At 46.5% G+C, this 15,005-nt stretch overlaps 1 protein-coding gene and 5 non-coding genes across 6 annotated transcripts in view; all 6 read left to right on the top strand.

Annotated features, from left to right (window-relative positions):
- The window catches only part of lamb1b (laminin, beta 1b), a 28,810-nt gene that overhangs the window by 1,483 nt on the left and 12,322 nt on the right, over positions 1-15,005 (top strand). Inside the window, exons 3-16 of the mRNA XM_030113827.1 lie at positions 1,385-1,520; positions 3,855-3,928; positions 4,254-4,442; positions 4,556-4,619; positions 5,995-6,197; positions 6,414-6,534; positions 6,769-6,957; positions 7,219-7,395; positions 8,162-8,274; positions 8,409-8,488; positions 8,745-8,880; positions 8,961-9,119; positions 9,212-9,345; positions 9,426-9,546. Coding sequence (XP_029969687.1) covers positions 1,385-1,520; positions 3,855-3,928; positions 4,254-4,442; positions 4,556-4,619; positions 5,995-6,197; positions 6,414-6,534; positions 6,769-6,957; positions 7,219-7,395; positions 8,162-8,274; positions 8,409-8,488; positions 8,745-8,880; positions 8,961-9,119; positions 9,212-9,345; positions 9,426-9,546 — 1,896 coding nt within the window. The remainder of the gene's footprint in view (positions 1-1,384; positions 1,521-3,854; positions 3,929-4,253; positions 4,443-4,555; positions 4,620-5,994; positions 6,198-6,413; positions 6,535-6,768; positions 6,958-7,218; positions 7,396-8,161; positions 8,275-8,408; positions 8,489-8,744; positions 8,881-8,960; positions 9,120-9,211; positions 9,346-9,425; positions 9,547-15,005) is intronic.
- trnay-gua (transfer RNA tyrosine (anticodon GUA)) lies at positions 9,619-9,707 on the top strand. The gene is given in 2 exon segments: positions 9,619-9,655; positions 9,672-9,707. It is a non-coding gene; the product is annotated as a tRNA-Tyr (tRNA).
- Positions 10,179-10,267, top strand: trnay-gua (transfer RNA tyrosine (anticodon GUA)). The gene is given in 2 exon segments: positions 10,179-10,215; positions 10,232-10,267. It is a non-coding gene; the product is annotated as a tRNA-Tyr (tRNA).
- On the top strand, positions 10,575-10,663 carry trnay-gua (transfer RNA tyrosine (anticodon GUA)). Its single transcript is given in 2 exon segments — positions 10,575-10,611; positions 10,628-10,663. It is a non-coding gene; the product is annotated as a tRNA-Tyr (tRNA).
- On the top strand, positions 13,003-13,091 carry trnay-gua (transfer RNA tyrosine (anticodon GUA)). Its single transcript is given in 2 exon segments — positions 13,003-13,039; positions 13,056-13,091. It is a non-coding gene; the product is annotated as a tRNA-Tyr (tRNA).
- trnay-gua (transfer RNA tyrosine (anticodon GUA)) lies at positions 14,292-14,380 on the top strand. Its single transcript is given in 2 exon segments — positions 14,292-14,328; positions 14,345-14,380. It is a non-coding gene; the product is annotated as a tRNA-Tyr (tRNA).

Raw genomic sequence — 15,005 nt, 5'->3', positions numbered from 1 at the left:
CACAGTAAACATCCCACATGCCTGTACTGTCTGAAAGCATTCTCACTTTTTTGAGCAGTGGTTGATTCAATACTGCTGAAATGAGAGAGTCTGAATCCACGAACAGACGTTTATCAGCAGAAAACAGCAGCAGCCCTTCAGCAAATGAGTTTAAAAGTAGTTACAGAGAATCATGTGACGTCCTGAGGTTTGTTCCATCACCCAGTGTCTTTGTTCTGGACTCCAATGGCTGCAGCGCCGCAGGACGCTGCTTGTTGTTGTCAGGAAAACGCTGGAAGCTGGAAAACTGGAAATTCCCAGCTGGGAACGTTTCCGGTTTGCAGCTGCAGGAAGAACCTGATGGATGTGGATGTTCTCTGGCTCTTCAGTTCATGGCAAGAAAAAGGCGGCTGGACTTTAGGAATGTCGTACATCTGCAGCACTTACGTCACCCCCATGCCTGAACACTCACACACACACACACACTCCAAATGCAAGGTGTTTGATCCCCATTAACAGCTACAGTTCAGCGTCTTGCTGTTTACACGACATTTCAATTGAAAACTTGTTGCTTTTGTTTTACTTTTACACTTCATCACACTCTGAGGAACTCTCCTGATGTCTGACAAAAAAAAAAAAAAATCTTCTTCAAAGTAACGTCAAACTGATAAGAGCGGGATGAGTGCGGAAGAGAAACGGGGTCATTTCTGCAGAGAATTCATGAAAGCAACAAAGAGCAGCAGCAGAGGTTTGAAGGAGACGCTTTCATGAGCGAGACGAGCTTGAGGAAGAAGAAGGTTCATTAATGCGAACGTGTGTGAGATGGAGAGATAAACTCAGAGATGAAGCAAAAAGAGATTCCTCCGTGTGTGTGTGTGTGTGTGTGTGGGAGCGTGCACATGTCCAGTGTCTGCTCGCTGTCTTGTCAAACAGCAGTTCAGAGTTTCTCCTCCACAATAAGAGCTCTGTGTGCTTCACAATTCGCCCTGTGTGTGTGTGTGTGTGTGTGTGTGTGTGTGTGTGTGTTGGGATGTTTCCCTCGTCGCTGGCTGAAAGGCGTGTTTAACGGCGGTGCGGACTCGGTACTCGGCATGAGGCCTTTCTGAGGCCTCCGGTCTGACACAGAGGAAGTCCCACTCAAGAGACACTTATCCTGACGCCGCTCACATTTCAACACACACACACACACACACACACACACACACACACACACATTACTAAACAGACGTCACAGCCTTCAGAGGAAGTTCAGCAGACATGCTGTTTGAATGGCGAACGCCGCGGTCCAGTGAGCAGATGCATCAGGTCAAGGGTCACGATGGAAGCAGCGCGAACCTGACTCAGAGCCGACTCCAGTCTGAAGTGTGTGTGTGTGTGTGTGTGTGGCGCTGTGTGTGTCCGTCAGGAGGAGAAGAAGTGCTTCATGTGCTCGTCCCAGACCATGTACGACGAGGAGAGCAGCCCCTTCAGCCACACCATCGAGAACGTGGTCACCACCTTCGCCCCCAACCGCCTCAAGACCTGGTGGCAGTCGGAGAACGGTGAGAGAACCGGGGTGTGTGTGTGTGTGTGTGTGTGTGTTGGTGGGGGTGCTCGTTCCCGTGGGAAACGCACAGCAGCACCTTAATGAGCGGACAGCAGATCACAGAGGAACGCTGCAGCCAATCACAGCAGGCCTGAGGGGCGGGGCTTACAGGTGGGAAACAGATGTGAGTCGGAGATGCAAGGTGGGAGAGAGGCAGGAGTGTAACACACACACACACACACACACACACACACACACACACACACACACACACACACACACAGGAGAAAATATGAGCGTTCTGCATCATGTTTCTTGACTTCTGTTCAGTTTAACTGAACCGAATTCTTGAAATCAACAATAAAAATTCAAATTACTGTCTTTATACAGATTCATCTGGTACTGAAGACAAAACTATTAGTTCAAAATACAAAACATTGATTTGTTCTCATGTAAATAATAAAACTGAGTAATTTAAAAAAACAAACTGCAAAAAGTTTTTTTTTTAAGTAGACTAGCAGGATATTTTTATCAGTCTACCTACTCTTGATAAACATACTGCACAAAAATGCTAAATAAATAAACAAAAATAAAAACATTTGTTTCCAAGAAATGCCGTTGGACTTTTGCGCCTTCATGTAATAGTTGATAATCAAAATGTTATTATGGCAGCTCAAATATCCAATACCACTGTTAGAAAGTTGTTATTATTACAACGTTGGCTCTGGTGCTTCTGAAATGACCAGAATTTTGCATTTAAAATGTTAAAATGGTTAAACTTTTGGTTTAATTCCATTTCAAGTCGCTCACTATTGGGGCATTATTGCTGGACTGCGCTGCAGCAGCTACTAATGATCAATCAACAACTTTAACAACCGTTACGGATGTGAATCACTGGGTAGTTTTAAGTTAAATAAATTGAGCCGTTTTAACAGAGATTCACTGAACAGCCTGAGAGGAAATCTTTCCACTGATTCAGGCAGGCAATCAATCAAAGTGTGTATTGATTACCAGGGTTTGGATCATATCTATATCTTCACATTACGTTAAACCAGAAGAGAAGAGTTCATCTGTGATCTGATGAAGTGAAGGAGCAGGAAACAGTCACTGACAACGTGACGACGGTGTTCTGGGCCTGTTTCCACTGCTGGAAGTCAGGAACGTGTTGAACACACACACACACACACACACACACACACACACACACACACACACACACACACACACAGACACACAAACTCGCTCCTCCTGAGTGAACTTCATCTGACTGATGCTCTGACGTCCGGCTAACTGCTGCAGCTGCAGCACAGCTCTCACTTACAGATTAGATCCTGGAGCAAACTGGAAATTGAAATGTGAGAGTGTGTGTGAGTGTGTGTGTGTGCGCGCGCGTGAGCGTGTGCGTGTGTGTGTGAAATGAGAGGAATCCCCTCCATGGCGTCACCCTCTGGATCTCTGAACAAAGCCTCCTCACACTGTGTGTTCCCATGCACAGCAGCAGCTCCTCCCACACACACACACACACACACACACACACACACACACACACAGATATCCCAGCATGTTAGAGCCCGTTTCCATGACAACGCTCCAAGTTAAAACGATTTTTGCTTTTCCGTTTCAGAAGAGTTTCTCATTTTCACGGAAAGGTTTTGAAAGCGTCGCTCGTTTCCACGGGGCGTTCGGTGCGTTTTCAACATCAGAGACAACAGCGCCCACTAGAGGCCCAACAGGAAAACATCATTCTTAGCGTTTTTGCTGTTTAGCTTTCACTTTGTGTTCTCGGGACCTCAGATTGACGCTAACATTTCCAGGAGCTCAAACAATTAAAATGACTTCATTTCCCATTTATTTCTACACTAATAGCGTATAGACTGAAACTTTTTGAGCATTTTTTAATCTTCAGCTCTAACTACAGCTTTCCGCTTGAAAAAATATGCAAAAAAATGTTTTGATTTTCAAAAAAATGCTGAGATTTTGCAGTTTTCTTATTGAAATGACTGAAGACTTAAACTAAAATAACTTCACTGTCTGTGATGTTTACATTAAACAGAAACTCTCCTGTTGCCTTCAGCTCAGAGACGGAACATAAACACCCCTGAAAACAGCATCGTCTTTAACATAAACTAAATATTTCAGTTTGTTTGAGTTGAAATGACGTGCTTTTGTTTTGAAATGCAACAGTGTACATTACTGCTATGAAAGGAGAAGCGAACGGTCGGTCGGGGCGATGGGAGTGTTTAGACAGGTTTCTGCACAGCTGCAGCACTGCGTGTGTGTGTGTGTGTGTGTGTGTTTTAACCTCCTGATTTCAGTGTTCATTTCCTGCTGGGACGTGTTTCTGCTGCAGGTGTGGAGAATGTGACCATCCAGCTGGACCTGGAGGCCGAGTTTCATTTCACACATCTCATCATGACCTTCAAGGTGCCTGTTTCACACACACACACACACACACACACACACACACACCATAGACATACCAGGCAGCAGATGCAGATAAACAGCTGAAGTGCTGCGGTCTCCTGAGAGCGGTGGGAAGCTGAGGATGAAGAGGAGGAGGAGGAGTGTGGAAGAGGGAAGCCGTGCTCGCCTCTCATCGCCGTCAGGCGCTGGGCTTTGATGGCGTCCAGCTGGAGTGGAGCCTCTCATCAGCGCACATCCTGTCACGCCATGTCTCCGTGTGTGTGTTTTGGGTTTAAATGTCACTTCACGCCGAAGTAAACTCTCCTCGCTCGGCGTCCGTTGGCAGACGTTCCGCCCGGCGGCCATGATGATCGAGCGCTCCATGGACTTCGGGAAGACGTGGCAGGTTTACCGCTACTTTGCGTACAACTGCAACGCGTCGTTCCCCGGCGTGTCGGCCCGGCCCATGGCCAAAGTGGACGACATCATCTGCGACTCGCACTACTCGGACATCGAGCCGTCCACCGAGGGGGAGGTGAGCCGTCCAGCTGCATGTTCTACCTGTGGATCTGCTCCGTCCTGAGCAGCCGTCCAGTGGGAGCTCAGAGACGCTCTTACCTCAAAAAAGATGTCTCTTGATTTCTTCAGGTCATCCTTCGGGTGTTGGATCCGGCCTTTGAGATCGAGGATCCCTACAGCCTGCGGATTCAGAGTGAGGAAACCTGGAATCCTAAAAAAACAAAAAAAAAACAAAAAAAATCAAAGAAGAAATGAAGAAAAATATGTAAAAAGAAAAACTGCAGAGATTCATCTGGCGGTTTAGGCAAATAAAAATATCACATTTAAACACTCTGTCAACAAACCTGTTTGGAAATCAGGAGTAATCTAAAAACATTTGTCAAGTTAACAACATTTGAGGCTTTTATATCTTCAAAATAAAAGTTATGGGCTTTAGGATTTAAATATGTAAAGTGATTATTTTCCAAGAAATCGGCTTATTTTGTGCCGAAATGAAGTTTGTTTAAGTGAAATGCTTTATTTTCAGTGTTAAAACAAACCAAAAATCAGTATCCTTCAAAAGTTGCACATTATTAGTGAATAATATTTTATCTGAACTGATTTTTTTGTATGAATCTATATTGGATAAATCTTCATGCAAACTTTTAAAATTGAGAAATGCATCAACAAACACATTTTCTAGGAAGTTTTCCTTGTATTGGGATTTTACAGATAAAAAAACAAACTGAAGAAAGTTTCAGCAGAGGAAAAAAATGTGAAAAAACTATTTCACACTCCATCCACACCGAGACGCTTCTCACATCACACACACACGCAAGAATGTGGTTCAAACTGACCTCCATATGAGAGCGGAGGAAAAAGTCTGAATGAGTTTATTGTGAAACTCCAGAACTGTGTGAATGTTTGAATCATTTTAACCACTTTAACTGAGATAAAGGCACTTTTCTACAACAATTCATATTTTATTATAGTAATTCTACACCAATATTGAAATTTCCATCCATCCATCCATCCATCCATCCATCCATCCAATATTGAAATTTACTATATTAAATTTAATCTAGAAAACATGAATAAAAATAGATTTATTAACTATAAAGTCAGTTTTTAGAACCAAGTGCAATCTCAAAATTTTTTTATTGTATAAATTATTGATTTTGGCCATTAAAATTTTGAGACAAAGAGTTAGCATTAGAAATCAAATTCTAAGTAATTTCTTTAAGTAATTTCTGATGTAGTTAACTTAGAAAAAGACTTAATCTCTTGAAAACAGAATTACAATTTCAATTTACTATCCAATCAGTTTATTAAAATACATTTTTGTTCTATAAATAGAGAATTCACTTAATTTATTTAGTTCCTCATTAAAATTTAAAATATGGTAAATGTATAAAACTTTACTTTCCATTAGTATTAATTGTGTGAATCAAAGAAATTTCCAACGGTCATACTGGGAAGGTGAGAGTTTAAAGCAATGGGATGTGTGTGTATCTTCCACTCTGAAGTGGGAACTTTCCCATTTCCTCCTGAATGGGTAATTTATTTATTTATTTTTTTTCCCCTGTTAGACATGCTGAAAATCACGAACCTCCGAGTGAAGTTCCTGAAGCTTCACACTCTGGGCGACAACCTGCTGGACTCCCGCGACGAGGTGACGGAGAAGTACTACTACGCCCTCTTCGACATGGTCGTCCGCGGCAACTGCTTCTGCTACGGACACGCCTCCGAGTGCGCCCCCATCGACGGAGCGCCGCAGGGCGCCGAGGGCATGGTACGAACGGCTCGCCGTCAGAGACAACAGCAGGGGGAGGCGACATGGCGAAGCACAGCCAGAAAGCTGCTGTTTCTGGGCTGCCGGACACTTTCCAGCTGGCCCGCCACGACTTTTATTTGCAAAATCCATCAAGCTTTGTGACAGATCGGCATTTTCTTGATACGTAAAGCAGTTTGTTTGCTGATCGCCGGTTCTCGCTGACTGTGTGTGAAGGTCCACGGCCGCTGTGTGTGCAACCACAACACCGAGGGGCTGAACTGCGAGCGCTGTCAGGACTTCTACCAGGATCTGCCCTGGAGACCTGCAGAGGGACGCAACGCCCACGCCTGCAAGAGTGAGACAAAGATCCACTGTCTGGTCCGGAAGGAGGAGGAGGAGGACTTGATGTGTTTAAAAAAAAAAAAAAAAACATTAACTCTACTGCAGTCATGTTAAAAACAAAACTTAGATAGTTAAAGGTTAGGTGTGGCACTATTTTAGTGGTCAGATCTGTTTATTCATGTCAGGCAGGAATTACAGGCGATGCATACTGCTCTTTGAACTCATTGCGCTGTGTGTCTTTTCAAAGAGTGCGAGTGCAACCAGCACTCCTCGTCGTGCCACTTCGACCTGGCCGTGTACATGACGACGGGCAACGTGAGCGGCGGCGTGTGCGACGACTGCCAGCACAACACGGTGGGCCAGCACTGCGAGCAGTGCGCGCCCTTCTTCTACCAGCACCCCAACAGAGACCTGCGGGACCCCAACGTGTGTGAACGTACGTGGCACCCCGACGCGACCCCTGACCCCAGCGCAGGCACCACCTGGAGCTGTGGAGGCCTTTGAAGCAGGAGTGTAATTACCCGCTAAGTGGCGGTTGACCCTTTACTGGACTCATCTTTTAAATTCCACGCTGTTGTTCTGCAGTTCGCAGCTCATCATCTCGTCTTTTAGCAGGAACGACTGAGCAGGATGCTATTTATCTGTAACGGCCTCGTCCTGTCCACTCTGTGAGAATGGGATTCTCCTTCCCCTGCAGCCTGCAGCTGCGACCCGGCCGGCTCCCTGCAGGGCGGACTGTGCGACTCCCGGACCGACGTGGCGGCCGGGCTGATCTCGGGTCAGTGCCGCTGCAAAGCCAACGTGGAGGGGGAGCGCTGCGACCACTGCAGACAGGGACACTTCGGACTGGGAGAAGGACCGGCGGGCTGCCTGCGTGAGTCTCACTCCGACACAGTCCGACCTGGATTATCAGGATCTGCGCCGTTCGCTGTCGGGTGCATCAAGACAAGGTCCAGGTTTTAGCACACAGGTGTTATAGAGCAGTCCTCTGACCTTTCTGGCACCACGGACCGGTTTTAGCGACATCAATATTCCACAGGGAATTAAAATGCCGGAACGAGGGCTTCACAGTGTGTTGGGTCTCAACTCAGGGAGGTACTGTTATGTTTGGTATTGACTTGTGGTCGATTTGGCTATCGATAATTAATGATTATCAAATATAATTTATCACCGTCAGATAACCTTGGCGGCAGTACCTGCTAAACAGGAAATGAGAGTCAATTTGTTGATATTAGTCTGAAAATAATCACTAAACTAATTATGTGGAATTCATATTAGAAATTAAATTATGAACAATTATCAAAGGGAAAAGCGAAGCCTGAAGAATTTCAGACTTTGAGTACTGTGAATCCCAAAAGATGCATGAACAAAAAGGACAGATTTTGGTACAGGAAAGAAGCGCGAATGGAAGTAAAGCGTTTTTCACAATAAAATTCAGTGCAGACTAATTTAAATTGAAATGCACATTAAACAACATTAAACAGATGATCATAATGTTATGGCTGATTGTGTGAATCACAGCTTTTCAAAACTTGGTTCGAACATCTGACCACACACCGGTACACACACAGTGCAGTGAGTGTGGGGCCTCATTGTTTTTGTGTGTGTGTGTGTGTGTGTGTGTGTGTGTGTTTTGGCAGCTTGTACCTGCAACCCGCTGGGAACGCTGCCCGGAGGAAGGACCTGCGACTCCAACACAGGAAGCTGCTTCTGCAAGCGGCTGGTCCACGGACACAACTGTGACCAGTGTCTGGTACTCATCTGATACACACACACACACACACACACACAAACACACAGCTCTGGGTAAACTTCCTCTGCTCCATTCTGTGTGTGTGTGTGTGTGTGTGTGTCACGAACCTGTGTCTGGTGTGTGTCGCTCTGCAGCCGCAGCACTGGGGTCTGTCCAATGACATGGACGGCTGCAGGTCATGTGACTGTGATCAGGGCGGAGCCATCCACAACAAGTAGGTGCTGCTGGATCCTGGTGCATCCTGATAACAGCTTTACCAGCAAAAGTCACACTTCCTCTGGATTTCTCACACAATTTTGGACAAGTTTTTAAAAAAAGGAAATGATGGTAATAAATGTAGAAATAAAGCAGGAATTCCCCTAAATGATTCATAAAAAGATCTTTGGATAATTTGTGTTCATATCAAAATCAGCGAAATGAAAGGCGGTGTGTTGAAACGCACGATTTCCACTGCTTGTTGGTGTCCACAGCTGCGACCCTCAGTCAGGACAGTGTAAGTGCAGAGATCACATGTTCGGACGCCGCTGCGACCGGGTGGAGCCCGGCTTCTACTTCATCGCTCTGGATCACTACACCTACGAGGCCGAGGATGCCAAGCTGGCTCCTGTGAGGCTGTTTTTCTGGTTGGATAATCCTCTATTTGCCTAAGGTGCTGGAGCTTTGAAGCCGTTCGTCCCTTCCTTCAGGGTGTGACGGTCGTACAGAGGCCTTACCCCATGGGACGCAGCCCCACGTGGACAGGGACGGGCTTCGTTAACGTTCCGGAAGGCGCCTACCTGGAGTTCAACGTCAACAACGTCCCGGAGTCCATGGACTACGACATCCTGATCCGCTACGAGCCACAGGTGATACCGGCTGTTCTTCGCGATTGTTAAGGGCCTGAGTAATTGATTAAGTGTGTGTGTGTGTGTGTGTGTGTGTGTGTGTGTGTTTCCAGCTCCCTGAGCAGTGGGAACAGGTGAACATCCGAGTACAGCGTCCCGTCTTCAACCCTCCGAACTACAGCAGCCACTGCAGCAACTCCATCCAGAGTGGAGACGAGCAGTCCATCTCCCTCCCACCTGGATCCAGGTGACACACACACACACACACACACACACACACACACACACACACACGCTCCACAACACTGACCATGTGTTGTGTTTCAGGCATGTGCTGCTCGTCAGGCCGGTGTGTTTTGAGAAAGGGCTGAACTACACGATCCGACTCACTCTGCCGTTGTACTCATCGGCCAGCGACGTGCAAAGCCCGTACACACTCATCGACTCTGTGAGTAAGACACGCACGCTCGCACACGTGCGCGCACTCACATGTGACTATGGCGTGCCCACAGCACAACTTCCTTCGATAGCTCAGTTGGTACAGCGGAGGACTGTAGAGGTTGAAACACAGGCATCCTTAGGTCGCTGGTTCAAATCCGGCTCGAAGGAATCTTTTAGCCAGCTGGCTTCTGTAACCCAGGACCAAGATCATACACTTACTATCAAGAAGAGACCAGATTCAGAGACCCTGCTTTAAACCTTAGTTAAAATAATGGAACAAGACTGAACGGTACGTTCTGAGCTGCTTTGTCTCCCTGCTCTAGCGTGCCGGATTCTCCCCTCCCCCCTCCCCCCTCCCCCTCCCCCCCTCCCCTCCCCTCCCCCTCCACCCCCCCCCCCCCCCCCCCCCCCCCCCCCCCCCCCCCCCCCCCCCCCCCCCGTCCACACACACACAGAGAGCCAACCCCGTAAAGTGGCTCACCACAGTCACACACTGCAAACGTATTAATAGAACTGCCACAAGCAAAGAGCCGTGTCTCGCCTTGGTAACGTGAAAGATCAAACTGATCTTGGAAGCGGACGTTGACCACAGGCGGACACACACAGCCCACCGGTTGCAGTCCACACCCCCTGCGTCTCCCTTCGATAGCTCAGTTGGTAGAGCGGAGGACTGTAGAGGCTGAAACACAGGCATCCTTAGGTCGCTGGTTCAAATCCGGCTCGAAGGAGAGCTTTTTGTAATGCTATAAAAACATTCCTGGAAATAAGTTGACTTCACTTGTCGGGTCCAGACCCCAAATGGACAGGAAAACAAAGACACACACACGACTGTTTGATCGCTACCGTCATGTTGTTCATTGTAACTTCACCCTGGAGTCTCTTGAAAACCAACAAAATGTTGATCGATTCAGCTTATTGGTTCCTAGAGGTGGACCCTGAGTTCAGCACGATTAGGCTCTGGACCCCAGATTGGTATGAAAACGTGCACGATCACACACACTCACATGTGACCGGGGCAGGCAGGCTGCATGTCTTCCTTCGATAGCTCAGTTGGTAGAGCGGAGGACTGTAGCGGTTGAAACACAGGCATCCTTAGGTCGCTGGTTCAAATCCGGCTCGAAGGAAATCTTTTAGCCAGCTGGCTTCTGTAACACAGAGCCAAGACCATGTGCTGAAAATCAGCCATGTTTCAGATTTTCACTGCCAGCATGTTTCGAATCTTCCACTGTTTGCACTCGTGTTTTCAATGAGGGAGACTTTATCTGGCTTCTCCAAGATCCTCATGAAAACACTGAGACTGTGTTCAGACGTTTCGAGGCAGAAAGATGTTTGAAACATGGAGAAGAGACCAGAGTTAGGCGTCCTTCTTGAAACCTTAGATAGTTAAAGTAACGGAACAAGACCGAACGGTACGTTCTGAGCTGCTTTGTGTCCCTGCTCTAGCGCGCCGGACCCTCCCCTCCCCCGTCCACACACACGCTCTCACACACACAGCGGGTGTGTGTGCAGTAAACCAACGCTGTGAAGTCAAACTGGCTCCCAGTTTACTTCTGCAAGCAGGCCAGAGGTGACTGACTAGTCACACTAGGCACGTTTACATGCGCTTATATGGCGGAGCGGAGTGTAAATGCGTCATATAAACACCCGAGTGGATCCGCTTCACTCGGAGCAGATTGTATTTCGGAGCCGATTGTACGAGGTGGTCTACACCGATCGATAATCCGCTTCGTGTCTCATGTAGACGCTGTCTGACAGCCGAGCGGATTAAACGGGGGATTATTTGTTCCGCGCATGCGTTCCCTCGTACGTAGTGACGTGACGACGTGCGCAGTAAACGGGAAGCAGGACAGTCAAAAACAAGCAGAAAAACACGACGGTGGTTGAGAAACACTTTTTTAATAAAAACCCCCGACAGAAAAACCACTGGAGAGGCGAGATGGAAGCAAATCGCGCAACAGCGAGTTGTTCAAAGAGCTGCGTAGCAGAATACGAGCGATCGTCCGGCCGGTGTTATGGATTAACTGGTTCTCCTGTTAACGAATGACGGCGGAGGTCTGTGTAAACACATGCTGATAACAGCAGTTGTTGAAGTAAGACTCACAAAAAAACTTTAAACTTATACTCACTGTAACTGTCGATAGCAAACGTCGGTTATCTACAGTTAGAGTAAATTTATAAGTTTGTTGCCTTTTGTGAGTCTTATTTTAACATCTGCTGTTACCAGCATGTCTTTACAGCACTGATGGTAAATACAATGGATAAAGCTCTCGTGACGTCACCCATAACGTTCTGAAATCTCGTTCTGAAGATTTCAGCGAGTTCAGCAGGACGTCTCCACATTGAACAGCACTGTGATGGGGCGATTTATGTAAAACTTTTAACTCGAGTAGTCAAAATGAGCAGATGGTTTATGTGAAAATCAGAGTGTGGTGAAGCCAACATGGTTGTTGAAACTAGTGACAGAGACCAAAGCATGTTCTGAAACCGGGCGCTTTATGTTTATTTGCACTCTGAAAATCGGAATTTTTGAATGGGTCCTAATTAGAACCGGAGTCTTTTTGAAACCAGCACCATCGCCCCCCTGCTGGAATTTCTCCTGAATTACAGCTTTTTTTGGACTTCCGCATTTTCTTCATGTTCTACCAGATGGGTTGGCGCTTGGTTTACGGAAAACCGGCACTCGTTAACATGGGAACCAGTTATTACAAAACACCAGCCAGGCGGTCCGCTGGTCGTCGACAACGGAGCTCTCTGAACAACTCGCTGTTGCACGATTTGCGGCCATGTCTCCTCTCAGTGTTTGCTCTTTCAGGGTTTTTATTAAAAAAAGTGTTTCTCAACCACTGTGCAATAGTATTACTGATTGCACCTTTAAAACATGTCTTCACTTGTAAATGCATGGCTTTTCAAGAGTAATCCTAAGGTCACTGCTTCAAATCCAGTCATGAGAGAGCCTTTGAAATGGATTCATTTTGAGTTTAAAAGATTATTTACGCTAAGTTACTTTTGACATTAAATCTCACTGATAAGACATGAGAAAAGTAAAGTTTCTTACTTTCAACTTAACCAACAAAATTAAATTCCAAGTCAAAATCCACATTTAAACCCTTAACACACACACAAATGTTAAAATGTTTTTTTTGTAAGTACATGCTGGTAACAGCTGATGTCAAAAAAAGACTCACAAAAGGCACTACATCTATAAATTTACTGTAACTGTAGATAACCGACATTCGCCGGAACGACTACAAGTTTCAGTTGAGTTTTCAACATCTGTTGGTCACAAGTTAACAGGGAAATCAGGTATTTCGAAACATCGGCCGGCGGAGTGGAGTCTCGTAGCTGACCGATGCAGAACACTGGGACGTGCCGCTCGGCGGGGTGGTACTCTGGCTCGGGGAACACATTGATAGGAAAACAAGTATACGCCCAGACACGACTGTGGCTCTCCAGTTATCATCGCCCTTCGATAGCTCAGTTGGTAGAGCGGAGGACTGTAGTGGTACTAAATCAGAAATCCTTAGGTCGCTGGTTCAAATCCGGCTCGAAGGAGTGCTTTTAAAAGTGTGACACGACACCGCGAAGCACACACGCAGGGTTTGTTGTTAGCAACCTGACGCTAGTTAGCTGCACCAGTGCAGTGCATACATACTTACTTCCTGTTGTCATTTCTGATTGGCCGGTGGCCCGGAATGTTAGACTCGAACGTTTTGATTGGCAGATAGGTCTGTCACTCAAATGCCTTGGAAAAACCTCAGCCCTGTGCGGTTCGGTTACCGCAGTAGTTAAAACCTCAATTTCGATGAGGTGTCGGTTAATCGTGCAGCCCTAGCAGACTGTCACACTCTTATCATATCAGATATTGAAGTTCTAATCCCGGGTTTCAAAAGCATCAACAATGAAAGCAAGCAGAGACTCCTTATTTACCACAACAAAGTCCTGATCAGGCCTTGAGCAAGCTCTTAAACTAGCCTTATTGAAAATCTGAGATGACGTCTTAGCCTCAACCTTTTTCATCGTTTCAGCAAAAGATACGTCGTGCTGATTTTTCACCTTTTGCTCAAACAAACTGCTGACACTCTTTTCAAAAAGCCATACGACAGCCTCCACAATACCACTATTTCGGGATAGACCCATTACGTGATTCTATATCATGATCCCCCCACATTTTGCACATCGGTGATTCCCATTGCATGAAGCAGCCATATGAAACCAACATGACCACAATTCGCCTGTTAGGTCTGGAGCATTTCACATATGAGGGGAACTTCCCCAGAAAGCCCCTGAAGCGATCTCCAGCCTGGATGAAACAAGGCTGCTGCAGCATCGAAGTGGAGGGCAAACCTAATGTCAGACTGGATAACTCATATGACCCAGACTCACTCTTGGTGGAACAGTATCTTGCTTCAAGGTTAACAACACTACAGTACCAGACTCCTTGAACCTACGCACTTCTTAAATCTCAGCTCCTTCCAGAACACCGAAAATATAACGCTCCTTAATTAGCTGTGCATATTTGAGCCTTGAACACACACAGAAATGTCCAAACGGATTCAGTTCTGATAACCAGTGAAGTTTCTTGATTCCAAGTGTCACTGGGCTGTAATCTAATTAAAGGAATCCTTATATACAAGGAGCACAAATGCAGAAGGTGATCAGGGATTGAGACATTTGTACCTGCTTTCAGTGACTTTGGTTGTGACCTCTGGTGTGGATCAAACTGACCCAGGGTGAAAAATAACAAAGCAACTCCCTTCGATAGCTCAGTTGGTAGAGCGGAGGACTGTAGAGGTTGAAACACAGGCATCCTTAGGTCGCTGGTTCAAATCCGGCTCGAAGGAGGTCTTTTAAAAGGACTGAACTGTAAATCACATGAATTCACTCTCCACTTTGACTCTCAGTTAAACCTGCATTCTATGCTTCTCTGGATTTGAACTGTAAACCACGCCCCCTTCTTCGTTGCCACTCTCACACAGTCCCTCCCTCTCCCTCTCCCTCTCCAGCACCTCCTCCGTGTGCGTGCATGAGATTGATGACAATAATTTTGCGATCCGAATATTCACCCCCCCACACACCGAATCACGCGTACTCAGGGAGCTTTTCCGTTGCTCCCTGCTCAAATTATTGACAGAAAATGCGGCACATACATGGTCAGTCTGTTTTTAATTTAGTATCAAAGTTTATTTTGACTTTTTTTTTTTTCTGTTTATGAATCGCGGGGGCTGCCCCCCAGCGATAAGTTACTTTCACTTATGTCGGCAGATCCTCTCATCCCTCCAGACAGAGTCTGCTAGCTCTCTCCGTCCACCAGTTTTTCAGTGTCTTTGGAGACGGAGCTCCAGCCTGATAGTAGTTTTGTTTGCTGCGGTGCTCCGGTGGCTCGCGCGTACACTCTTTGAAGAGGAAGCTGGGGGCTGGCTTGCCGATGCTAAGCCCGCCCCTCCTCACCTCGAAATTTCATTGGCG

The sequence above is a fragment of the Salarias fasciatus genome, chromosome 17, assembly GCF_902148845.1.
Source record: "Salarias fasciatus chromosome 17, fSalaFa1.1, whole genome shotgun sequence".
Lineage (NCBI taxonomy): Eukaryota > Metazoa > Chordata > Actinopteri > Blenniiformes > Blenniidae > Salarias > Salarias fasciatus.
Note: the sequence above shows the minus strand (reverse complement) of the source record. Positions and strands in the feature narration are given on the sequence as shown.